The 27,398-nt window shown below is 34.0% G+C and overlaps 1 protein-coding gene across 1 annotated transcript in view; it reads right to left on the bottom strand.

The window, feature by feature from the left end:
- The window catches only part of Smp_123820 (putative serine-rich repeat protein 2), a gene marked incomplete at both ends in the record, with an annotated part of 34,646 nt that extends 16,024 nt beyond the window's left edge, over positions 1 to 18,622 (bottom strand). Inside the window, 3 exons of the mRNA XM_018793166.1 lie at positions 1,143 to 1,458; positions 4,931 to 5,431; positions 18,588 to 18,622. Of these exons, the coding sequence (XP_018647705.1) occupies positions 1,143 to 1,458; positions 4,931 to 5,431; positions 18,588 to 18,622 (852 nt within the window). The remainder of the gene's footprint in view (positions 1 to 1,142; positions 1,459 to 4,930; positions 5,432 to 18,587) is intronic.
- Between the last annotated feature and the right edge of the window lie 8,776 nt (positions 18,623 to 27,398).

Genomic DNA, 27,398 nt, shown 5'->3' with positions numbered 1-27,398 from the left:
CCTTCATCACAGAGTCGATGCTCACTCCGGGAGAGAAACCAAGTATCGTCCGCTTCAAACGCTATTACATTATTAGCATAGCTACTGAGTCCAGATAGCCACTGGCTTATTCAATCGGGTGAATATATATGAATATAAGTTTACTTCACTCTTATTAAATTAATGCCTTTCTGTTGGCTCAATGAAGAAATCTCTTTAATGATATGAAAATCTCGTACTTACAATCATGAACATTAAAGTTGTGTATCATTAATGTTTAAAATAAAAATTCAACCAAATATACGTTGCTATGTTACTTCGTTTATCAATAACAAAAGAAAACACAGTAAAGTTAGAAACCTCATATGGTTTCACACGTACTTAACACAAACATTATGAATTTACTAGACGAAATAGATAAAGTTGCAACATTGATAATGGTTTTCCTTGTTTATATTCCTTATTTTCAAATAGGATTATCCTCTGGTTTGTTTTTCCCTATTTCTCTTCTTCATCATGTGTAACTTATTCTGTAAACTAATTTCGAAAATTCACTTATACAAGATTATTATATGTGACAGATAAAAAAAATTTAAGTTAAATCTCCCAGGGGGATTAGGATTTGTTTCTATTATTATAGACTGATTACGTAATTAAAACGTTATTTGTTTTAGGTTTAAAGCTCTTTCATCTATTGCATATTATCAAAAGGGGGTTTTGTGGAGATTTTAGTAATTTTATATATTTTCACGGTTGAAATCATGAGTCAATTGAAGCTAGACCACCATGGAAAACCTGGAAGCACTGTACGGCCGTTTCGTCCTATTATGTGACTGCTCAGCAGTGCACATCCACGATCCCGCACTCGCGAGATTCGAGCCCAGGACATACCAGTCTCGAGCCAGAGCCCTTAACCGATAGACCACTGAGCCGACATCCAACGGTGTTAATGTCTAACTTATTTTATATAGTTGAGATCATGACCATGGAAAACCTGGAAGCACTGGACGGTAGTCTAGCTTCAATTGACTCATGATCTCAACTATATTGCTTATTACACAAATTTGACATAATTGTCGAACAGGTAATCTTAATTTAGTGAATTTCCACAAAAAAAATCATTTTCTTTTTAATTTATTAGACAAAAAACAACTTCAGCTTACCACATCACGAAAACCAGACGATTGACTATTCTCAATAGGTTGATCATTCATTTCATCAGATTCAGCTAATGAAAAACGTGGTTTTGGACTAAAAAGAAATTTAGATTCTTTAGAATTAGTTATATCGGCTGGACTTAAACTTCTACCTTTTCGATACACATTAATTTGTGATATACTTTTATGTGATTTTGAACTTTCAGTAAATTCAGTAGTAGGTGTTTCAGAATCTGTAATTTCATTTTCATTTGTGATTTTCTGTGAATTGAAAAATATTGGCTGATTTCCTATAGCTAAAGGATTTGATTGTTTCGATGGCCTGTAGAATAACAAAACAAATTACGTTATATATGAAAATATGCTTTCACATCAATAAAGATGCATAAGAGCTAGGTTTTTTAATAGGTCATAGTTCTCATTTAACAGCGACCTGTTTGAATATCTGGGCTACTTACTCTTCGCATTTAGATATTTCAACAAGTCATCTGTTTTTGATTGTTTTAACACATCATTATGTCTATAAATCGCATAACCTATTCAGGCGCATACAACCTACAAAAACGTACTATCTGAGACATTGTAGTGGCTGACAATATGCATCGAAAAGAATGAACATTATTCTAATGTCGATTCTTGAACTGCTAACATCTAACTGGGGATCACTCGACATTTATCGTCAGGATGAACGAAGAAATAAGTACAAAAACCTTGTGAAGTACTTTGTGCTGAGAATTCTATATTGTACCGAAATTATAATATTGAATAAAGTTATTAATAATAATGATACTTTGTTACATCTAAAATAACTGTACAATTATTAACTAACCTTTAATGCTAACAAGTGATCATTTCTAATACATTTTCATGGCTGAAATCATGAGTCAATTGAAGCTAGACCACCATGGAAAACCTGAAAACACTGGACGGCCGTTTCGTCTTATTGCGGGATTCCTCGGCAGTGAGCATCCACGATCCCGCACTCGCGAGATTCGAACCCAAGACCTACCCGTCTCATGCCAGAGCACTTAACCGAACACTGAGCCGACATCCAACGGTGTTAATGTCTAACTTCAACTAATCCACGAAGTTGAGCAACCGTTCACCAATCGTCTTCAGTGAGTTGACATCTCTACAACAGACTTGGTTGAACTCCACTGGTCACTGCTTCCCACTAGAACTCAAGGAAACATTCTTTACAGTCAGTCACTAGTGAGCATATGATTATAGATCAGAAAGGGATTTGGGGATATTTCAATATTTTAATAGTTGACATCATGAGTCAATTGAAGCTAGACCACCATGGAAAACCTGAAAGCACTGTACGGCCGTTTCGTCCTACTATGGGACTGCTCAGCAGTGCGCATCCACGATCCCGCACTCGCGAGATTCGAACCCAGGACTTACCAGCTTCGCGCCGGAGCTATGTTAACATGTTTATTGCAAGGGAAAAATTCCCTTCCTCCAAGATATGAAATACTCTTCAGTAAACACAATTAAAACTAAACATTAAGAGTGGTTTAATCTGAGATATTTATTTCGCTAGGAAACAATACTATTGAGAACAAGAAGTATACAGTGTAAAGATAGTTATCATACACTGATTCATTACTAGTCAGATTATTATAGTATCTTACTTCTTTGTCAATAGAAATGCTAAATTATTTAATGATAAAAATTCACTAATGAATGACCTCAAAGACTGTTAGTTTAGTTAAATGTTATCAACAGTCGGACAACAACTTTTGTCTCAGAAGTGAGTTTCAGTAGGAAAAATCCCTGAAGCATTTGCAATATATCTTCAGCCCTCTGATCAGTCAGATTTACTCAACTACCTTGTTTCTATATTGACGTGTGTTTATCAAGAAAAAAATGTTACACAACATGAAGAATAATCTTTATGAAGAAAGAAAATCTGCTGATCGAAAAACTAGAAGATATTATGTAATGAAAAGGTAGAAAGATCCAAACAGATCAACAGTCTAAAACATAATGAAGAGTAATAAAAATATCCAAGACAACCTTTTGAAAATATCAATTTCAGAAATGTATAAATAGTGTGCAAACAGAAAATTTAGGATTACTGACAGCTGTTGATAGATCTGTACAAAAATTGTGTAGATACAGTTCCGTACACAGTTAGAGTAGAACTATAAACCAGGAAATAATACATTCATATTGTATTGAATTTGTTTAGGTGTGAGCGTATTTAGAACGTTGAAAACCAGGAAGTACTGGAAGGTTGTTTCGTCTTCGTGAGGGACTCCGCGATAATGTGAATCCACGAACTCACAACCTGTTATTGAATTCATGACGTTCAGTTTCACACATACTAGCTCTTAACCTCTGGACCACTGAAGAAGTCTCCGTCAATCTAATAAGAAAACGTGATCAACCAAGTTCAAATGTGTAACATGTAAGGAACATAGTCATCACATACACTGCAAGATCTCAAATTTCGATATGTGCACCAATGGATTACGGCTCATTGGTAAGAAGGTTATTCATTCACACTCGAAACTGATAGACATGAATTCGATCTGTGTTTGTGCAGTCGTGAATGTATACTCCTAAGGAATCTTATAATGACGAGGAGGTTATCCAGTGTTTATTAGTTTTTTATTGGTTGTCTTACTTAGGTCGGCTCAAAATCTGAATCACATCCAGCAATCTCTACAACTCTGAACTGATAAGACACTTCAACGTAAAATATCGTGATTCATTATCGACTAAGGCATACCTAAATAAAAAGGTCAGCCAACTAAAAGTTAGTTAAAACAGTAGTTTATTTTACTGCTGGAGGTCAGTGGCATCGTGACATATCTTCAAGCAATCAATGAATGCCATGCATCTGAATTATGATATTTTAACCATTCCAAGAGAACAACAAAAGCTGGAATGATGAAAAAATGAAGAAAATAAGTTTTAGGTAATTAAATACATCAGATTACAGTATTTTGAAGCTAAAATTTTGATGTTACCAAGATGTTAGATAATTCTTTGAATATATAGACAAATACTTCTCTGTTTATCTTTTAACAAGAAAACTTTTATGCCTGAAGATTTAGTTATTGTTTCCGAAATGTTTTGTAAAAACTTTTACATATCTGAGCAGCATCGTTGGTAAACACAGTGGATCTGATGCAGATGTGTCGGTGCGGATCGGCAAAAGCAAGAGCATTATATTTACAACTGAAGAACATCTGGAACTCAACACAATTGTCAACCAACACCAAGATCAGAATTTTCAATACAAATGTCAAGACAGTACTACTTTATGGGGCGGAAACTTGGAGAACTGCGAAAGCCATCATCCAGAAGATACAGGTGTTTATTAACAGTTGTTTATCCAAAATACTTCGGATCCGTTGGCCAGACACTATGATCAATAACCTACTGTGGGAGAGAACAAACCAGATTCCAGTGGAGGAAGAAATCAAGAAGAAGCTCTGGAAATGGATAGGACACACATTGAGGAAATCACTCAACTGCATCATAAGGCAAGCCCTCACATGGAATCCTGAAGGTCAAAGGTGAGGAGGAAGACCAAAGAACACAATACGCTGAGAAATGGAGACAGACATGAGAAGAATGAACAAAAATTGGATAGAACTAGAAAGGAAGACTCAGAATAGAGTGGGTTGGAGAATGCTGGTCGGTGGCCTACGCTGCATTGGGAGTAACAAGCATAAATACGTAAGTATGTTCGAAATGTTTTACACATCAACTTCAAAATGAAAATTTAACAATTCAATAGAATAATTCATGAAAAGCATATTGCTTACACTATTAACCTTTGAGAAATTGGATACATCATTGTTGATTTTGTATTATTTATTCGTTTACAATGTTCTAAATAACCAGTATTCATATGATTTCCTGTTCCACATATTTCACCATGTTGATGATAATTATATTTTATAAAATTACGGTCATTACTATTATTAATTACATTGTTTGATGAATTATACGGATGATGAATACAATTTGAATCTTTTGAATAATTTTTACTTTGATAAAAACGAGACTGTGGTATTGAATTGACCATTGAACTAGATTGATTCAATGATGAAGTTGAAGATATTCTATGTTTGTTTTGATGATATTTCAATGATTGATTTTCAGACCATACTGAAAATGAATTACTATGTTTAGGTTTAGCTGGTGACCAATAACATGAATTATTAGCTTTAATATAACAATGATTAATAGGTTTTGATTTTGAATATTTGGAACAATATAAGTATTTAGGATTTCTTCTTCTTTTCAATAATTGTTTTCGTCGAATGAAACTCCTATCAATGGGAAAAATAGACAAAAAAAAATAATATGAAAATCGAATAGAATGAATGTAAGTAGTATAAATAAAATCAAACGGAGAGAATGATCATCATGGTAGATTTGTTCTAGTTATAATTCCATTCTTATGTTTAGATTCATATACTCAGATTTTAGTTAAATGTTATTTGTACGAGAGCTATCCATTATCATTCAGGTGGTCAAACCGAACAATGCTATGTGTATGCTTCAAACCCGTTACTTGGTGATGGAAAACCGAATGCACTGTCAACAAATCCACTGCTCCATCATTTTTAAATAAAGGTTTTTTTCAGTCGACAAACAAAAAGTCACCATAAATTAACAGGCATGGTTTTTGTAGATCAACAAACATTCCTAATAGATGTCTACCGACAATCATTCTCTAAATTAAATTAATATACGATTGAATGCATAGATTGTTTTTCACATAAACATCCCGGTATGATCTTAGTTCAATGATCAGTAAGAGTTAGGAAGCATTGGACAACAGTTTCATTCTAATATAGGACTACTCAATAGTGAGTATCCACAATCTGATGAGAAGAAAAATATTTTCACTGACGTTTTGCCACTTAATCCCAGCAGCTTTATCTTAGCTTATTTATATTCGCTAAGTGGATTAAATTTCTTCTGCATGAAGTCATTCTCAGTTATTGAGTGATTGAACCGATAAAGAGGACAAACATGTGTAAATTGTTAGGTTTAATAAGCATATGAATCACAAAAGGAGCCTCTGTTTATATAAAGAAAAGTTATTATTATTATTTTTGTACTGACAGTGTGAATTTATGTGAGGGGAGTGTTGAATCCAGGTTATATTTTATTTTATCCCTTTATTATTATCCAAACAATTTAAAGTATGGAATCACTGGACGGCCGTTTCGTCCTATTATGGGACTGCTCAGCAGTGCACATCCACGATCCCGCACTCGCGAGATTCGAACCCAGGACCTACCAGTCTCGCACCAGAGCACTTAACCGATAGACCACTGAGCCGGCGTTCGATGGAATTAATGTCTAACTTCAACCAGTGGAGTTCAACCAAGTCTGTTGTGAGATATCAACTCACTGAAGACGATTGGTGAACGGTTGCTCAACTTCGTGGATTAGTTGAAGTTAGACATTAACACTGTTGGATGTCGGCTCAGTGGTCTATCGGTTAAGTGCTCTGGAGCGGGACCGATAGGTCCTGGGTTCGAATCTCGCGATTGCGGGATCGTGGATGCGCACTGCTAAGGAGTCCCATAGTAGGACGAAGCGTTGGTGCTATGATGCACTACTGATTTTTAAAACTTTTCTTCGCTACTTTATAGTATTATTAAAATCAATCCAGTGTAGACTTGAGATGAAAGATTTTGTAAAAGTTTTCTTTTCAAATTTTAATGGATTTCTCTATGGTTAAATAACAGTTCTACAGAGTTCATTTGTTCTGAGCTTAAATTCTTGAAAAATCTGTCTGATATATATTGCATCGTAGTCTGAACACTTTACTATGTAAGCACAATTAAGCTATGATTCATTGACTATTGTATCTTTTACGAGAATCGGGGTTACTTTTTAGTCTGTTTGATATTTTGAAAAGAATACTCTGTTGTTGCCTTTGTCGAATATCATTTTGATTAGATATCTAATGCATATGATCTGTATGGAATTTACTATATAAGTTATACATTTACTATTACACTAAACATTTTTCTGAGCAGCTGTTATTCAACTGAATTTTTTTGAGTTGAGTGCCCTCGAATGTCCTGGTACGGCCAAGAGTGGGGAGAGTCCGCTCTCCCTCTCCAAATGCTCTCACACGGTCACGTGTATATAGCCTTTGCCAGGGAAGTCCTACTCACTGCCATCTCGTGGCATTACTGTTGTTCACGAAATTGAGAGGAGAAAAAGCGAATGTCACGCTCTTTAACCGGGTTGATGGACACGGAATATCCACCTAGGGGAGTTGGAAAACCCTCATTCCAAATCAATGGTACACATGGGCTCCAGTGTTCTGAAGGAACAAATGGCGTATGAATCAATGGTTGATCACCGGCTACCATCGGACTGTATCTCCTCACGATGCTCCACTGTCTTGTGGATCAGATCTTTAGGTCGAAGGCTCAGAGTGTGGCCCCCTAAGAAAACCACCTGCCACGGTTCGGGCACACGGGCAGTATCACAGCCCTCACACAAATCAAATGAGATTTGTGTGGCAAATATATATCTGGTGCCCCTTTGTACCAATATTTATGCCTAAATTTTTTGAGTTGAGTTGACTTTTAAATTAATTTGAATTAAAATGTACTATACGAAAATAGAATAATTTGGTAAAACAGACAACATTCCTACAGTTGGAGAACAAATATGAAAATCAGGACTTTCAATATGAACTTCAAAACAGTGCTACTTTACAGAGTTAAAACTTCGAGAACAACCACAATCATCATCAAAAATTTACAAATATTCATAAACAACTGTCTACTGAAGATAATCAATGTTCGTGGACTGAATACCATCAGCAATACCTTACTGTGGGAAAGAAAAAGCCAGCTTCCAGCTTGAGAGGAAATTAGGAAAAGGCGATGGAAGCGGATAGGATATATGTTACGGAAATCATCAAACTGCATCATGAAGCAAGCGATAACTTGAAAACCTGAAGGAAAACGGAAAAAAGGAAGACCGAAGAATTCACTGAGTCGGGAATTGAAAACAGACATGAAAAGGATGAATAGGAACTGGAAACAACTGGAAAGGATTGTCCAGGACAGAATTGTATTGAGAATGCTGATTGGAGGCCTATGTTCCTCCACGGGGGCTAACAGACGTAACTAATTAAGTAAGTAAGTAAAACAGAACATTCGATTTAGTTATCAGAATATCAGAGTACTTATTTCTTTTAAAGTATGGATTCAGTTAGAATTTATCATATTATTCTGTATACGATTATCGAGTTGCGATGGGTAAGAAGTACGAAATTGAATAAAATGCAATCTATTTAAGCCTTTTCTGCGAAATCGAGTCTAGGAGGCAGTTTGTGAATTTCTTTTACGATCTTCTTCTTTCTATTTCCTTTAGTTCAGATTCTTTTTACTAGCATTATATATATATATATATATATATATATATATATAGAGAGAGAGAGAGAGAGAGAGAGAAGAAAGGAAGGGAGGGAGGGAGAGAGTTATGACCTAAATTAATAAACTATAGTGCTTTGTTGTCAAATAGTTGGCGATTTATTTAATTTCTTTCTAAATATTATTGCTGACACTTTAACATGTTACCTAGTTTATTTGACAATCAAAGTGAAGTTCTACAACCATCACAACTGTTAATGCTAATTATACTTTAGTCTAATTACAAAAAAATGTATTTCCTAGCACTATGTCAATGTACTTACTTACTAGTTCGACAACATACACAAACTTTATGAAAACAGAATTTTTACTCATACCGATTATTCTTTTTTTTCTGCTTTTAAAATACATTGACCTTGACCGAGTACTCTTCCTTAACACTTTATTTCTCTGTACAAAATAAACTTTTCTAAAGTACTTATCATATGACAAAAAATGTAAAGATATTGGGCAATGGAAAACTGGGAACAAATTTTCTTGAAAATATTTCACTTCATATAATTATGCATATAAGAGACAGTAATTGAATAAATGTATGTTATGCATTTTCCATTGACTTGTACATAAAATCCATTAAATTATCTTTACACTAAAACCTTTATCGCCGTATAAACGGTTTAAGTTAGTTAGCAGTCAAAAAAGGTGAAGTACTTTGATTGTCTGAATGAAGTCTTTACTTTGTATTGGAAAGATAAATTTATAACTACATGAGTATCCATAAATAATTTCATTAAATTTCAACTTGAACAGTTGATGCATACACCGTTGAATGCCGGCTCAGTGGTCTAGTGGTTAAGCGAGTTCGAATCTCGCGAGACGGGATCGTGAATACGCACTTCTGAGGAGTCCCATAATAGGACAAAACGGCCGTCCAGTGCTTCTAGGTTTTCCATGGTGGTCTAGCTTCAATTGATTCATGGTCTCAACTATCAATATTCATAGATTGTGGTTATGTTTTAATGAATGTTGTGAATTGTATAAAAAATTTATTGGTATACATTCAATTCTCAAGTTTTCTTTAGTTTTCTGTGGTACAACTTCCGGCAAAAAAATTATTAGATAATAATATTTGTCAAATACATACGTAAATTAGTTTTACACATCCAAAAGTGGTTGGTATCAGGAATTAACATCTATCTAGTACCAGTAAAGAAATAGTAGTGGTTGTTGAATGTTAATGAGATTTTGAAATGACCTAAGTAAGACAACCAATAAAAAACTAATAAACACTGGATAACCTCCTCGTCATTATAATATTCCTTAGGAGTATACATTCACGACTGCACAAACACAGATCGAATTCATGTCTATCAGTTTCGAGTGTGAATGAATAACCTTCTTACCAATGAGCCGTAATCCATTGGTGCACATATCGAAATTTGAGATCTTGCAGTGTATGTGATGACTATGTTCCTTACATGTTACACATTTGAACTCCACCGATCAGGGTTTCATACTAAAACTTCACAAATTTTCTCTCCAAACTAATCACTGGTGAACACACGATAACTATCAATATATAGTTGGAGACATTGCTAAATTTACTTGAGGCCTAACTTATATCGGTTTGTGATCGAAATAAAAACCAATTTGATTATCTTACAGTTTTCTGTTACTATTGTACCTCCGATCCATTAACTAGCTTACCATCATAGCTGAACAACGTTCTTATGTATTTTGAGTATTCACGTTTTATTACATTATTTTTATTCAAATAATAAGTCTATTTTTGAAGGTATTATCCCATTGGGTAATTAGTCCCAAACAATTCTTTATGAGTTTCTCATCTTTTATATTCACTAACTATGCAGAACGACATAAAGTATTCCTTATCCATAGACGCAGTAGTTACTCTGAGAATCAGAATATTTAGGCAACAATAATCGTCGCTCAATATATTACAATTAACTCCATAGATCTGAAAAATAAACAGACTGTTACTTGTAAATTGTTGTCTCATTAAAGCATTGATTAACCTAAAAAAACAGGCAACACATATCGCCTTGCAGTTGTTGCAGATGGTAGACAGTAAGGGATTCGAAATCCGCAAATGTCTCAATTTTCTGTAGATTTCGATAATGCAATGAGAAGACGAAGTTTATCAGAATTATGTGATATATTTGAAACCCCCTTTACGTGTTCAAAAACAACTTGTTCTTACCTTTAACCTACCCTGATAATACTGATTTATTATCCAGAGTGGTTATCACGTTGTTTTTGTGTACTTTATTTATTTGCTGTCTTTGTTACGGCTTACCTTTAACCTGTCTAGTTGACCTTTCAATGTTCATATAAAAATGTCTTAACAAGTATATGTGTGATCAGATTGTTCGAAATGTATTGCGCTAATATATCACATAATTCTGATAAACTGCGTCTTCTCATTGCGTTGTCGAAATTTATCAAGAGGACTAATTGTTCTAAATTTCTGTAGATTACAAATTTGTATTGTACTAATGAAATGCTAATCTGGATATTAGTAGCCGTAATGAAAAAAAATTATTAACAAAAATATTTTCATAGTTGAAATCACTAGTCGTTTGAAGCTAGACCACAATGGAAAACCTGGAAGCACTGGACGGGCGTTTCGTCCTATTATGGGACTCCTCATCAGTGCGCGTCCACGATCCCACCTCGCGAGATTCAAACCCAGGACCTACCAGTCTTGCGCCAGAGCACTTAAGCGATAGACCACTGAGCCGGCATCCAATGGTGGTCCAGCTTCAATCGACTCATGATTTCAACTATGAAAAAACTGAAATCTCCACAAAACCCCTTCTGACCTATAACAAAATTATACCTAACTATAGATAAACAACTAATGGAAATTTGAGTGTATTGTTTAGTTGCTTTGTCCTAGTATGAAACTATTGAGTACAGACAAACTACAATCACTTTAGAGAATGGACCTAGAACATTCAAGTTCTTGACTATTGAGTTACGAGCCAATTAGTTTTATATCAATAAGAAACTGGATTAATTTGAATAGCTGACTAAGTGTTACGTAATTAATGATTTTTATTTTAATTTATTGAAGGGTTAAAATATAATAACACCTTTTCTGTATCAAACAAAAGTAAATAAATTACAGAATGATAATGACGCATCAATATGACGATAATCCTATTGTTTTTTCAGACATACTTATATCTTGACGACATCACTTTCAGAAACAGATGATCTACAGCATATCGATCTCCTGTGTTATCACAAGTTCTTATGTATACTATTTTTAGTTGAGATTTTAAGAAAATTATGTGTCTAAACTATTCACTCTGATGAAACTATGTTTTTCAGACAGGCTTGATCCAATGGTTATCACATTATCATTCAGATATTTGACGAATAGTTGAAATGTCAGATGGATATGAGTCATGGTACATACACTATTGAGGAGTTAGAAACTATGATAAAAGTTTTCCTCAGTTCACCTGGATTTTTAACGATCCTCCAGGTCGAATCAGTTCACAACTAAAATAGCCATTAAATAGTATAAATTTTCACCATGTTGATGCAAATCATAAAGGTAATTCGCTATTAAATTCGTCAACTTTAATGATCATTATTATATAATTAGTGAACATGACAGAACAAGGTCAACCGTATTGCAAATCAAATAAGCTGAATATTGTACAAGTTATTATCCTGATTTTTTTTATTATGTTTGTTTTTGTAAGAGAAAAACATCAGTGGACATTTCACAAGCACAGAATAGTACATTCAAGATAGGAAGAAAATCATAGAGACTACAATTGAAAGAAGCAAACTAAATCAAAGACCAACTTTTTCAGTTCTTATTCTTTAAAAAACCTAATGGGATATCTTAGTCTACAGTATTCATCTGCAAGGGCGTTCACTTCAAGTTTCTTAAATGATATAAGACAGAAAAATAATTTTACTACTGTTATCGATCTTAGTTATTAAATGGAGTTAATATTCAAATATAAATAAAATCTATTTATCATTCATTGATCACCGGGTAGTTGCCAATGTCATGTATGTCAGGTCCTTAGTGCAGATCGAATTCTATCAACCGAAATGCAATGCGGCCACTAGTCTAGGTGACTGGATACGTTGAGATATAAGACGATGGCGGAGATAGTCAACATGAAACCTTTAACCTACATTTCTTGATATTCGGCCCTCGTCATCAAGGTGTAACCGTAATCTTGTGGTGACTGATGCTTCCTGGGAGATTCAATTTCATTTCTTCGCTATCACAGTCAGAGAAGTTACCACTGAGCTACAAGACGTCAGTCACTGCATAGGCACTCAGTGGTAACACCTCTGACTGTGACACAGATCGAATGCCCCAGGAAGCATCAGTTACCGCAAGATTACAGTTACACTTAGATGGCGAGGGCCAAATAACAACAAACGTAGGCTAAGAGTTTTCTATGGAGGTCTAGCTTCAATTGACTCATGATTTTAACTATAAGAGTTTCTTGTTAACTACCTCCAACAACCATCTTGCATAAATAAACTCTGATCAGAATGTTATAAACTCGTGATGTTAATGTATCTGTAAATCCATATTATGGATATCTCAACTTTTGGATAATTTTGTTGTAAAGGAATTGTAAGTTTAAACAACAAATTAATGTATTTATCTTGAATAGTTTTGCTATTTTATGCCTTTAACACTATTTCTATTGATGCACAATGGCTACTCATACCTAACAATAATCATGCTTGAATGTGGTATGGTTTAAGATGCACTAAGGAATGTAGTATTTGAACAAGAAAAGCTGCAATGAAGAGATTTAGAGAGGTGAAGTAATGAAGTTGAAAGCTGATAAGACTGTTTAATAAGTGTTTTTTCGGCCGTAGAATGGATAAGCTTATCAAACAATACTTTCAAAAAACAACGACTTATATCATTTTGGATCCTAGTAACTTCCTTTATATGAACAAAGAAAGATAAGGTAAGTGGTTTAGTCGAGTCGATTATATAATCAATAGTTTAAATCTTTTTCATATCTCCTCTCCTTGCTACCGATGTATTTAAACTGTACCCATTTAAATACTTCATCATTTAATATTAGGTAACTGTCTTTGTCTATTTTTGCTATTGTTGAGCTACTCAACATGTCCGAATATTTCTTTGTTTCATCATGAAATTATTAGTACAGATGTTTTGTGCATATTTATAGTTCACATAGCGAGCAAATTTTAGCTAAATAACCATTGGAAACCAAGTTAACTGGATAACTGCTTCGTTTTAGTACTGGGGTCCCTAGTAGTTAATTTCTGGCTTTCTGAGGGGTCAAAACCAAACCATTCTGATACCATGGAGACTAATTAACGTTAAAACTAGTGAGTTGTCATCCAAAGGTTTATGTTGTGATCCATATCCATTGCCTTAATGACGTATCTTAAGCCCGATATGCTTGAATTCCACTAGTTTCGGGTTCTCGATTTAATTTAATTACTTTTGGTATTCTCAAGTTTACTCCAATGTGCTATGTCGGTAGTAGAAGATAAATACGAAATGTGTAGCGAAGCTCCATTTCAGACCATTCATTTTTGCAGAAATCCAATAAGCACCGAAATCGCTGTATAGACAATGTATAGAATACGGGCATGTAAGTGTACAGACAACCGATAAGACAACAGGTGTACTGACATGTAGCAGACCAAGCATACAAAATGAATTTAAAAATAAACATTCGATGATTAGTATAAGAGCATATCTGAACATAGACAAAGAGTAAAATGGTAAAGATGGATAGTGGCTAGCAGTAGAATCCAGGAAGCGCGTTTCGTCCCATTTGGGACTCATCAACTAGATTTACCTGCATCCCAGAGTTGATGTTCACTCTGGGACTTGAGCCCATCAATGGTAAGATTCAAGTAAACAATACCATGTGAATTTAAAGATTAAAATAGGTTAAAGGAAACAGACACGTAAGCATATAATCAATAACGTTATAATTAAACAAGCAAAGGTCAGAAAAAGGTCAAAACAGTTTGTTTCAGTCTATTACACGAATAATAATCCAATAAAAAACAATGTAGAAAATTTGTAAATACTTGGAAAACACGTTTGCTTAAAAAATAAGAGAGGCAATCACCTGTCAATAGGATGATATACAATGATGTTCTAAAGATACTAGAATTTCTTGAAAGTTAAAATAGCATGCTGTTTCTTTTCTGTTAGGTCATCCATCTTGATGTATTTAATTTATTAGCTAGATTTAGATACTGTTGTGTTGAAAGTATTGATCAAACGGAAATAATGACTGGTTTTAAAAACAGTCATTAGAATCCGCATGAAGCTCTTCTAGGGTTACTGCCGGTATCAAGACCGGATAAAGGAGGAGGGTCGGGCATGGAGTTAGCAACCCATCCCGTATAAAACTATTTAGCTAAAAAAACGCTAACCAAGGATGGATACCGTCTGACTTATATATTGCGTTCGATGTAATCGTAAAATATATAAGACTGTCGAAATCGCTTGGAAGTTAAGAAATAAATTTGATAGTTGTGGAAAATTATCAAAAGACTTATATACACAAAATGAACGGTAACAGTTGGTCTAAAAAAGAGAATTATGTGTATATTGGGGTTCGTGAAGATTGTAGAACTTTCAAAGTTAAATCAAACCGAGAAAAAGTAGACAACTACTTCACTCCAGAGTAGTACGCCTTAGCAGTTTGGATTCACGACCCCACTATTAGGGATCGAACCCAGAACCCTCGGTCTAGCACGCAAACACATAACGTCTAAACCAGGGAACTCGGATCCAATATTGTGTATGTCTGACATGAACCAGTTCACGATATTATTCGATCATATACTGTGTTCGACGGATAGCTATCTTATATCAGATACAGCTTAACTTCAATGATTAAAAATTTTCACTAACCCGTATACTAGTGGTGACCGATTTATAGATGCAACTGATGACGTTCTAGTGAGAAGCCGTGATCTATGCAGTTCAACCATTTCAGCCATTAGACAGCAGTTACAGTGCTTCTAGGTTTTCAGTGTTGTTCTAACATTGATCCATTCATGTTATCAATCTATACTCAACAATCTCCACAACCCTATAATGATGATTTTAAAAATATCATTCATGTGTATTAGTTACCATATTTCAAAAGATAGCAAATCAGTCTTTTCACAATTAACTATTTGCCTGTGACAAACTAGCCAATATATGTTATTTTGTTTTTTTGCAATGAAATATGACGCAATAATCAAATTATAAACCTGAACATTATTAAGAAATTATGTATGCATGTATGTTAAGTGTTGGAAACATTTTGGTCAATCTGTATGCCTACAAGTTTCTCATGGATCTATAAAGTTGTAATTTCACACATACGGATATAATTATTAGGTTATTTTTTGATTGTAACTAGTTTATATTACAAGTGTATTGTCTTATATAGTGTCTCAGTAAACTGACAGACATGGGAATATGTGGTAGGTATTAAATGAAGATATGTTATGATCAGGTGTACGTCTGTTTATCATTATCATTTTTAAATATTTTCGAAAACATTTTTTAAAGCCACAGATCAGTTGTTTTAATTCTATGGCAATAGTATCTAAACATCGAGTGAATGCCTTCCTTAAGATAAGGTTTCGCTTACGTACTTATCTAAAAGATCATATATATTCTATGGCAGTACCTAGGAGTTACAGAGTTACAGACTATTCCATAATCTAAAACAATTAGTCCCTTTGATAAATTTCGATAATGCAATGAGAAGACGCAGTTTATCAGAATTATGTGATATATTAGCGCAATACATTTCGAACAATCTGATCACACATATACTTGTTAAGACATTTTTATATGAAAATTAAAAGGTCAACTAGACAGGTTAAAGGTAAGCCGTAACAAAGACAGCAAATAAATAAAGTACACAAAAACAATGTGATGACTACTCTGGATAATAAATAAGCATTGCCAGGGTAGGTTAAGTGTGAGAACAAATTGTTTTTGAACACATAAAGGGGGTTTCAATTTCCGTATAGCCAAAGCTTCAATAAACCTTCGTATACGTCCTTGAAGGCTTTTGTACAACACTACAAACACTGATTTGATGTCAACCTTATGACCAGTTTCAACTAAATGTTTCGCAATGGAGGAAGATGTTTGTCGATCCTGTGATCTTATTTGACCATTGGAATTCATTTGGTTCTGCAGCCATTTAGGTATGTGTTCCGCCACCCTTATTTGCAAATCACGATTGCTCCTCCCTATGTATGTATTTCCGCACATACATGTAAATCGGTATACACAATGGGATGTGACACAATCGCTTATGTGCTGTCTAGGTTTTTGGTGAAACAACGACCTTGTCTTTTCAATGATGACAAGCTGAGCTGCATAGAATGTCCTGTTTATGGCTAATTTTAGTCTCCGTCTCAACATAATACTATTTGAGTCACTCCTAAATGGTAATGTAACATAAACTCGCTTTTTGGGTGCCAGAAGCGTCATAGGTCTAATCGTATTGCAACGCTTCCAGCGGTTTATGAACTTAAATGAATAACCATTATTCATCAACGTATCAGTTAAAAGCTTCGTTTCTACATCAATAGTATCACTAGTACAAATACGATTGATTCTATTGAATAAGCCCTTTATTAAACCACGTTTGTAATGAATTGGGCAGTGACTATGGAAATTAAGGTATTGCCCCGTCCATGTCGGCTTTCTGTATATAGAACGTTGGATGGAACCATCTTCTCTCCTACTGATCAGTATATCTAGAAAAGGAAGTTTGTTGTTCTTCTCTTCTTCGCACGTAAGAGAAATATGTTTCTGACTTGTATTGAGTTCTTTTAACAAGCGGTTCACGTCTTCACATTTATCCCCTATGATTATGATGTCATCAACGTATCGTCTATACAGACACATCTTTTGGATTGAGTTGTCAGCCAAATTTTCAACATACCCCATGAACACATCCGCCAGCAACGGTCCTAAAGGACTACCCATAGCTACGCCATCAATTTGTCGAAAGTGTTCACCTTGAAATAATAGATCTTTAAGAGTTTCAACAGGAAATGGCAATGGAAGATTATTAAGTGAAATATAGTCACATAAAATATCAATAGTTTTTCTAAGGGGTACATTTGTAAATAAAGTGTTCACATCAAAAGAACACATTGTCTTTGTTTTAATATTCATATCCTTTAAGTATTTAATTAAATCAAATGAGTCAATCAAGGAATACTTACAAAATTGATGTCGGATAGGATTTAATACTTTTGTAAGCCATTTCGCAAGTTTGTGTGTAGGTGACCGACACATTGATAGAATTGGACGTAAAGGGATATTAGGCTTATGTATTTTTGGCAATCCATATAAATGAGGATACACCGAACCCATAGGTTTTAATAAATGAAACTCATCCTTGTTAATAGCGTTCATGTTTAACAATTGTGTTAGATTCAAGTTTACTCTCTTTTCTAATTTATGTAATCCATCAGAGTCAACATCAGCCATGAATTTGCTCTTATCACTGAGAATCGATTCCATTTTATTTATGTAATCGGACTTATTCATAATTACAACACAAGATCCTTTATCGGGTTCCATAATCCTTGATAAAGAGAATAATTCGGTTCATCTTATACTTATCTATTCGTTAAAAGTTTCACTTAACCTCTTCATAAAGAACATATTGAATAATTGAGCTAAATATTGTGAATAGATTAATCCCAAAGTCGTCTTGAGTGAAATATATTCTAGGATATTTGGGTCAGATAACCGTAACTTCTGTCTTACGAAATGAACCCGTCCAATTATTGCCGATACTGAGGTATAAGGTCATGCATATATATGTTTTATCACTATTATTGAATATCATTAATATATTTGGAAACATCTAAGTAAATATACTGACATTTTCTATATTTATTCCACAGGAAATCATGTAGTTGTGATTGTTTTTATTCTAAGAGTAGTTGTCTAGCTACTGATTATGTATTTCGTTTTGAACCGTTCAGAATCTCGAAATCTATATGAGAATTTTCTTATTCTGCTTACTGGTCATGGATGAGTAAAGGATCAACTTCTGACATGAGATACAGCTTTGTATATGAATTTGTTATCTCTTGTGAGATAGATATTGTTGTCCATAGGTATGTGACCGATGTCTGTGTGTTTATTCTGAGTGTTTATTACTTCGGACTAAATCTCTGACATTTGGCTTCCACATTGATTGTAAAGATTTTGTGGGTTTGTGCGCTACACCTATTTCAAGCTGCTTGAATAATCCGTTTACGATCTTGGAGATATTTTCATGTAGGGCGGGACTATCTATTAGATGATTTTCGCCGTTGATTTTGTGCTTAGATATCGATTTGGTGGTACCCATTTTATTTCGACAAATATTTATCAAGTTAATATAGAGTTGTTATTATTACATTCATGTTTCTTATTTCCTCTTCATAGCTCTGAATTGGATAATCATCTCATATTTCCGATCTACAGATTATTTTCATCTTTTGCTGTAAAATTTAGACCATGAAGTTTATGTCTTGTGGTAGTCTGTATATTTCATTTATTTATTTAAACTCATAAATAATGGTACAAAGAGGCACCAGATATATATGCGCCACGCAAATTTAATTTGATTTGTGTGAGGGCTTGGACACTGCCCGGGTGCCCAAACAGAAGTAGGTGGTTTTCGTAGGGGGCCACACCCGGAGCCTTTGACCTGAAGGTTTAATCCACAAGGCAGTGGAGCATCGTGAGGAGATGTAGTACCATGGTAGCCAGTGACCAACAATTGATTCATACACCATTTGTTCCCTCAGGATACTGGAGCCCATGTGCACCATTGGTATGGAATCTGGGTTTCCCAACTCCCCTAGGTGAGCTTTCCGTGTCCACCAACCCGGTTAAAGCGCCGAACATTCGCTTTTCCTCCTCTCAATTTTGTAAACAACACCCCCGCCACGAGAAGGCATTGAGGAGGACTTCCCTGGCAGAGGCTATATACGCGTAGCCATGTGAGAGCATTTGGAGAGGGAGAGCGTACTCTCCTCACTCTCGGCCGTACCAGGGCATTTGGAGGCGCATATTTTATAATATACTGTCTTTCTTTCAATTGACGAATATTTTATAGTTTACATCGCAGACGTATCTTAGACAGAAAATCATTGAAAATTAGGGATCACTGAATAGTTGTTTCATTCTAGCGCGGAGTACCTTAGCAATCCATATCCACAATCCCATAAAAGACCGATGACTTTTAGTTTTTGCCATTAGTCCTCAACGTTTTCAACATTGAACCGGCATCTAGTAGTCACTTTTATACCGATAAATACCGATACATATATAAACATACTGTTCAATAAACCACCTGAGCATCTTTTCCATGTTTGATGGTAAAGAACAGAGAATTAAAATCAGTTGCATTATTACTTAATTGATTTGAATCGCTTACTTTTATAATGCATTTAGCTTTCTACCTATAATCTAACAAGAAAGGAAGTATACATTATCAAAACTGAATACGTACTATTCATATTAACAAACTTTGAATAAAATTTCATCTATCTTTATGATAAGCAAAAATGGATAGTGGCTAGCATTGGAATCCAGGACGCGCGTTTCGTCTTATTTGGGAGTCGTCAGCTGAATGTAACTGCATCTCAGAGTTGATGTTCACTCTAGGACTCGAACCCAGTACTGTTCGCTTTAAACGCCATTGCGTTATCCACTAAGCTACTGAGTCTTGATAGCCACTTGCTTGTGTATTGTGAATTAAGGCTATATCGAGGCAATTCGTATAGTATGCACATATGCTAATTAGAGACTGATCAATTGCAATCCTAAACATCATTGGGAAGATCCAAACAAACAATACCAAGTGAATTTATCTTTATGATACTCTCAAAATCCTCTTGATAGTGAATTGTGATATTTTTACTGTTAACTAAGCTTTTACCATTAAAACAGTCTTTAGTAAATTATATACACACCCATATATATATATATATATATATATATATATATATAATATCTTCCTTTATCAGTCATTCCACTTATAATAACTCAGAATAGGTAAAAAACAAAGAGAAGTAAATTAACATTTCAATAATCATTACCAGTTGAAGTGAAATATATGAGTAACTTATAATGAATAACTGCATGCTATTAGTAGTATTAATGATAGCAATTAAGTATTTATGACATTTCTTTACTAACAACTGTCTTAGTCTTGATTTGTCTCGTTGAATAACTAGTATTTTCATGATGGCTTCATTGATAATGACTTTTATTCATTTACATGTACCGTAGTGAACAAAACACGGGTGGGGACAATCGAATGTATTTAGGCACAAATTGCAGACTATCTCACTAAATTCTGATTATCATACAGTAAACAATTAATTGGCAAAATAACAACCAATTGTCTCAATCTTAACTGCTCCTTCTGCAAATATCAGTCCGTCTTCTCTGATTTCATTATTCATGCATTTTCATACCGATTGCGCTTCATTCCTGTTCGTTCCTTATAGATCTTCTGCCAATGTATATTCTATGTCTGACCATCACCATATACTACTTATATGGATATAAGTAGACCAAACCACAGTACATGTCACAAAAATATTATAGAACATGAAGAAAAAATAAACGAAACAATATACTGACAATTACTCTTTGATTGTGGAAAATTAAAGTTACATAGAGTAAATTATTAATTCTGAAACATAAATGATGAATGAGTCTTTGATATGTAAAATCCTGTTACATTACTGTATTTGACAATTCTCTTGTTCTATGTGAAATTATCATTTTGATAACAAACTGATTTGAGTATAAAGTTATGGAGATTGTTTAATTTAGATTGATATCATGAATGGATCGATGTTAGAACAACATTGAAAATTTGAAAGCAGTTACTCACTGAAAACAATGATAGACGGTCACACAATATCGTGGACTGATTGAAGTTGGACATTAACACCGTTGGATGGCAGCTCAGTGGTCTAGAGGTTAAGCTTCCACACCGAAGATCGTGGGTTGGAGTCCAACGTGTGGGGATCGTAGATGCGCTCTGTTGAGGTGTCCCATACTAGGACGAAACGGTTGTCAATCACAGTGCTTCCAGGTTTTCAGTGTTGATCCAACATTGATTCATTCATGATATTGATCTAAACTAATTTGAGTAAGGCTAAGTATGTTTTATTTATATTGAGTTCAAATATGAAGAAAAAATTCGTCATCTGAGCAAAAATATAATATAGCGCAAGATATGTGAAAAATGATTTACTATTTAAGAGGAATACTGATAAATTTCAGGTGTTTCGAAGTGACTTGCTTCAGTATATACAACTTGAGATTGAATAACTTGTCAACTATTTCAAACCAAACTTTGATGGTATTATCATGAATGACGATGTATCCAACCTTTTAAATGAATCAAAGTTTCAAAAGGAAAGTTATTTATACCCATATAAATAAAATGGGGTGTGGCTAATAGTGTTATCTAGGATAAGCTTCTCGTCTCGTCTGAGACTCACCAATTGGATGTGTCTGCATCTTAGAGCTGATATTCATTATTATTCTACATTAACTAGTGTCATATCGGTGATATTGAAATAATTAGAACATGATATGCATATGTCAGCGAAAAATGATCGAATTTCAGTTAAAATTGACAACAGGATAAACAAAACCGTTATAAAATCGGTTTTTAATATGTACTGATTATTTTTTTCATATGTTTGACTACTATCTGCATATGTTACAAGTAAATAATTTACTACCGTTGAATATCCTGTAACCAGTTTGATGATTGAATTTTAAACGATTAGTGGTCTTGAGGTTAAGCGTTTGCGCTCGAGACCGATAGATCCTGGGTTCGAATGTCGCGGAGCGGAATCGTAGATACGCACTGCTGAGGAGTCCCGTACTGGGACGTAACGGCCGTCTAGTGCTTCCATGTTTTCCATGGTGGTCCTGCTTCAATCGACTCATAATTTCAACTATAAAATTGCTAAAATCTCCACAAAACCCACTTCTGATAACTAGAAGATATTTAAATAGCAATCGTAAATATACATGTTTGACTTCATCACACATTACAACATGAAATTTTAAATGAACATGTTAATCAATTAAAATTTAATGACTCAAATGTTTACATCATGTGCCAGTAATAACTCATTACTTATTATCTAGTTGACTTAATAGTTAATATCCAAAATTTAATTGGGAATGAATTTATAAAAGCTTTAATGTCAGTTAATGAGGCTGAAAAAGGGTGTATTAGTAAGTTTAGTACTTGTATGCAAGTAACTATGTGTTCATAGTAGTATTTAAAACTTTAATTTTGTAATATGATGGAATGTTAGCAACAATAAACAAATTCGGAAAGCGATATGAGTCTCATCGTATTGTTTATCACCAGCCAGATGGAAGATCACAATTATTTTTAATATATCTGATGTTTGCCAACTGTACTTGAAACTGCATTATTCCGACTGATAATCACAGAGATTGCTACTGACTGTATTGAGGCAATTTATACAGGGCACATATGTACCAACCAAGACTGATCAAAATACAAATAAAATTCATACTTGAGGGGCATGTGACTGGCTTTCTGAAATCAGCAGTTAAGTGGATAATTCTATAGACGTTTGGAATAAAAGGAATTGGTTTCGGATCCCGGTGACGATTACGATAAGACGAGTCAGTGTAGACAATGACGTGACTTCCACGTAAGACCTTATAGATCAAGTAGTTACATCATGACAAATCTACAGTTTCAAGATTGTCTATTATTGGAGCAGTACTAATAACAAAGTAGACCATAATACTACAAGCTGTCCGGTAATTTCAACCGTTCATTGTTTGTCTTACTTAGATTGGTTCTTGATCTTAACAAAATTTAATAATTTCCACAAGCTCTAGACTGATAGTTTGAGATTGAATCTCAATAATCAACGCCTGGAATGCCACAAGAATGGGATCATATATTTCAGTACATTGTGTACGTCAATTTAAATATTGACGAACAAACCATCAGAAATATTTACACTGAATTTAGTTAAGTTCTAAAGCTTTTTTTCAAATCCACTTTTGACTTATAATTTGAACATATCCCTATAAATTTCAAATGTTTATGTTATATAGTAAGTTGAGAAAGTAACGAAATGTATGATCTGCTTAAGATCCACTTCAACAGATTCAGACATATGAATGTATACATATTATAATCAAACAGGAATTGGATTTCAGTAAAGCAGTTACTTTTTGAATATTGGACAACTTCACTTACTTAGATTGTAATGATTATATATACCATGATATATATCATTCTAAAACTTAGCTACCATGTAAAATAGAGTAAAATTTTGTCATTTTCACTGTAAACAATTGTAATTTATGTAGTTGTTATAGATGCTTAAATCTCCGAAAACAGTTTTTATCAATATGCAAAGATGGATAGTGGATAGCAGTGGAATCCAGGAAGCGCGTTTCGCCCTATTTGAGACTTGTCAACTGGATGTACATGCATCTTAGAGTTGATGTTCACTCTGGGACTCGGACCTAGTACCATTCGTTTTATTAATTACTAATTTAATATATTTTCATCATCATCCGTTTAGTTCAACTTACTCGGTGAGACATAAGCAATGAATTATTTATAAGTTGAATTGAGTTTATAGCAAATACATAAATCAGGACTGACTAACTTCTGACATCAACGATTTAATTAAATAATTGAATTTCACCTACGTAATTAGATTATAGAAACACTGGATAAAACTATATATATATATATATATATATATATATATATATAAAGTAATTCCTAACGGTTACTATTCATTTATTCTCGTCCAGATATAACAACTAGAACCAAATTTTTTCATCCATAAAATAGGAGAGTTAAAAGTAGTATATGTCACTCATATTTTAATCATAAATCCGTTTGATTTATTAATCCAAATTCAATTTCAAATGACAGTTCAATCGTTATAAGCAAAGATGGACAGTGGCTAGCAGTGGAATCCAGGTCTGGGACTCGAACCCAGTACCTTACGCTTCAAACGCCATCGCGTTATCCACTCAGCTACTGAGTCCTGATAGCCACCTGCTTATGCAATGGGGTAGAGGTTAACTTCACATGGTATTGTTTGTTTGAATCCTCCCATTGATGTTTAGGACTGCAATCGATCAGTCTCTTATTGGCTATATGTGCATACTGTGCTTATTGCCTCGATATAGCAAATAGGAGGAAACGCGCGTCCTGGATTCCATTGCTAGCCACTATCCATCTTTGCTTATAATTCAATACTTTTGTCCTCCATAGTAATAGGAATTAATCCAGAACTATTTTAAGAGTATATATATATTCGTTAAATAATATTAGGTTAATTCAACAAAATCTATTTATCTAACGGCGAAAGTATTTATACTACTAATACTACTACTACTACTACCACTACTACTACTAATACTAATAATTGTTATTATTATCATTACTATTACTATTAGTACCATTATTAGGGTAATAAATTCGAATTATTTTTTAAAATGCAAAACCATTAATAATGAAAAATAATCTGATATGCAAGTTATTTACTTAAATAAATATTGCAACAATTTATCAATCTAATCAAATATATTTAAACTTATGAGAAATACCAGAAGGGGGTTTTGTGGAGATTTTAGTAATTTTATATAGTTGAGACCATGAATCAATTGAAGCTAAACCACCGTGGAAAACCTGGAAGCACTGGACAGCCGTTTCGTCCTATTGTGGGCCATCCAGTGCTTCCAGGTTTCCCATGGTGGTCTAGTTTCAATTGACTCATGATCTCAACTTTATATGAAATACGTTTTTTTCCAAATAGTATGTAGTTTTACTTTCTAACGATGAATATCAATGATTTCTGTCATAAAACAAGGAAGGAATTTAATAAAACAACAAAGTTATAGACTGATATTATATATGAAATTATCGGAATTAGTTCACTGGATTACTCCACGTCATCTGGATTATGAGCCAAAATATGTTAGGTAATTATTGGAAACCTAAAAGTATCGGACTAATGTTTTGTTTTGTTATGGGATTCTTTATTAGTAGGCATCCAAGACCCTATCACCTGGGATCGAACGAACGAGCTTCAGTTTAAATCGCTAATATGACATTTAAACCACTGGTCTGGAATTAAACAATGTATATATTAAACCTAAGTTGTTTTATTATCTTGAGTGACCATCTTCTATTATCTCCTCTGGGTAAAGGCCCCACATTCAACATATTCGAACTCTACTGGTCGCTGCTTCTCGTTAGAATTTCGCAAATCTTTTCTTTAAGCTGGTCACTAGTGAGTATTTGTATGAAATGAGCATGCTATGGAGCATAATACAAATTTAAATCTTCGGTGTGACTGCAAATACTTTATTCCTAAATTTTTAATGTTCAATCTGGATTTCTTTTGCACCCAAATGATTACTGTCATAACTGTATGAAGTTGGTTCAATGTAACTAGAAGTCATTGTTTCTCAACACTGTAATATACAAATAAATCACTCTCTTTTAGGTTATGGTTGTCCAATCCAGAAGACCAAAATATTTGAACGAAATAGTTATCCATAATTCCGTGTTTTTAATCTCTGTCTAGCTAAAGTTAATTCAAGAATAAAACTAGCCTTAAATAATTGGAAAATGCCTGAATGTGATGAATAAGTAATCATATCAATTCCACAATATTGTAACAGAATGTAGTTGTGCAAGAGTATCACTAATAAATTAAAGTTATCTCATTTCCAATAAATCTATGCACCTAATTTCCTACTATATCCCTATTCTTAATAAATCCAACCAACCTTCTTCAAAGAATTGACTCTGTTTTTGTATTCCGGTCTATAACGCCCAATGTTGCACTCAGAAATACTACCACGAAGTTATTTGATATAGCATCAGTTCAGTCAAGAACCCAGAGCTAATGAGTCACTTCCTTTAGGAAACCCAAGTATTTCATATCTTTCAGATTACCCAAAAGAAAATCATACATTAAAACATAGTACTTGAGATGTTGACCCACGTAAATAATTGATTATATTACAATTGAGCTATGAAGTCGATGGTTTTTATTCAATGACCAGTCCATTTAACTAACCTTTAAATTAGTTAAAATTACTGCAAAAATTTTAAGTGGGTACTTGGCACACAAATAAATTGCAGGTTATTACTATATTATATTTCTTATTCAATATCCGCCTCAATATAACATCTGGGCTACCTGTCCCTGCTATCTAGATATTTCAACAAGTTATCTAATTATGTACATTTCTGAAAAGTGTGCAAATTTTCGTTGTACAATTTACAAAGGCCTAATCAGAGATATCATGGTTGCTGGCTATATGCAGAGAAAAGACTGTACATTATCTAGATGTCGATTGATTGGACTGCTAACTTCTAACTGGCAATCACTCAATATTTGTCGTCAGGATCGACTAAGAAGTAAGAAACTGAAACTTCTTGAAATACATTGTGCTGAGAATTCTATATTATATCAAAAATATACTATTGAATAAAGCTAATGATAATAATAATAATATTGATATTGTAAGTAAAGATGGATAGTGGCTAGTAGTGGAATCCAGGAAGCGCGTTTCGTCTTATTTGGGAGTCGTCAGCTGAATGTACCTGCATCTCAGAGTTGATGTTCACTCTGGCACTCAAACCCAGTACCTTTCGCTTCAAACGCCATTGCGTTATCCACTAAGCTACTGAGTCCTGATAGCCACTTGCTTGTGCGATGGGGTGAAGTTTAAATTCATTTAGTATTGTTTGTTTGGATTTTCCCATCGATGGGAAAA

The sequence above is a fragment of the Schistosoma mansoni genome, chromosome 1 (genome assembly GCF_000237925.1).
Source record: "Schistosoma mansoni strain Puerto Rico chromosome 1, complete genome".
NCBI classification, from domain to species: domain Eukaryota; kingdom Metazoa; phylum Platyhelminthes; class Trematoda; order Strigeidida; family Schistosomatidae; genus Schistosoma; species Schistosoma mansoni.
Note: the sequence above shows the minus strand (reverse complement) of the source record. Positions and strands in the feature narration are given on the sequence as shown.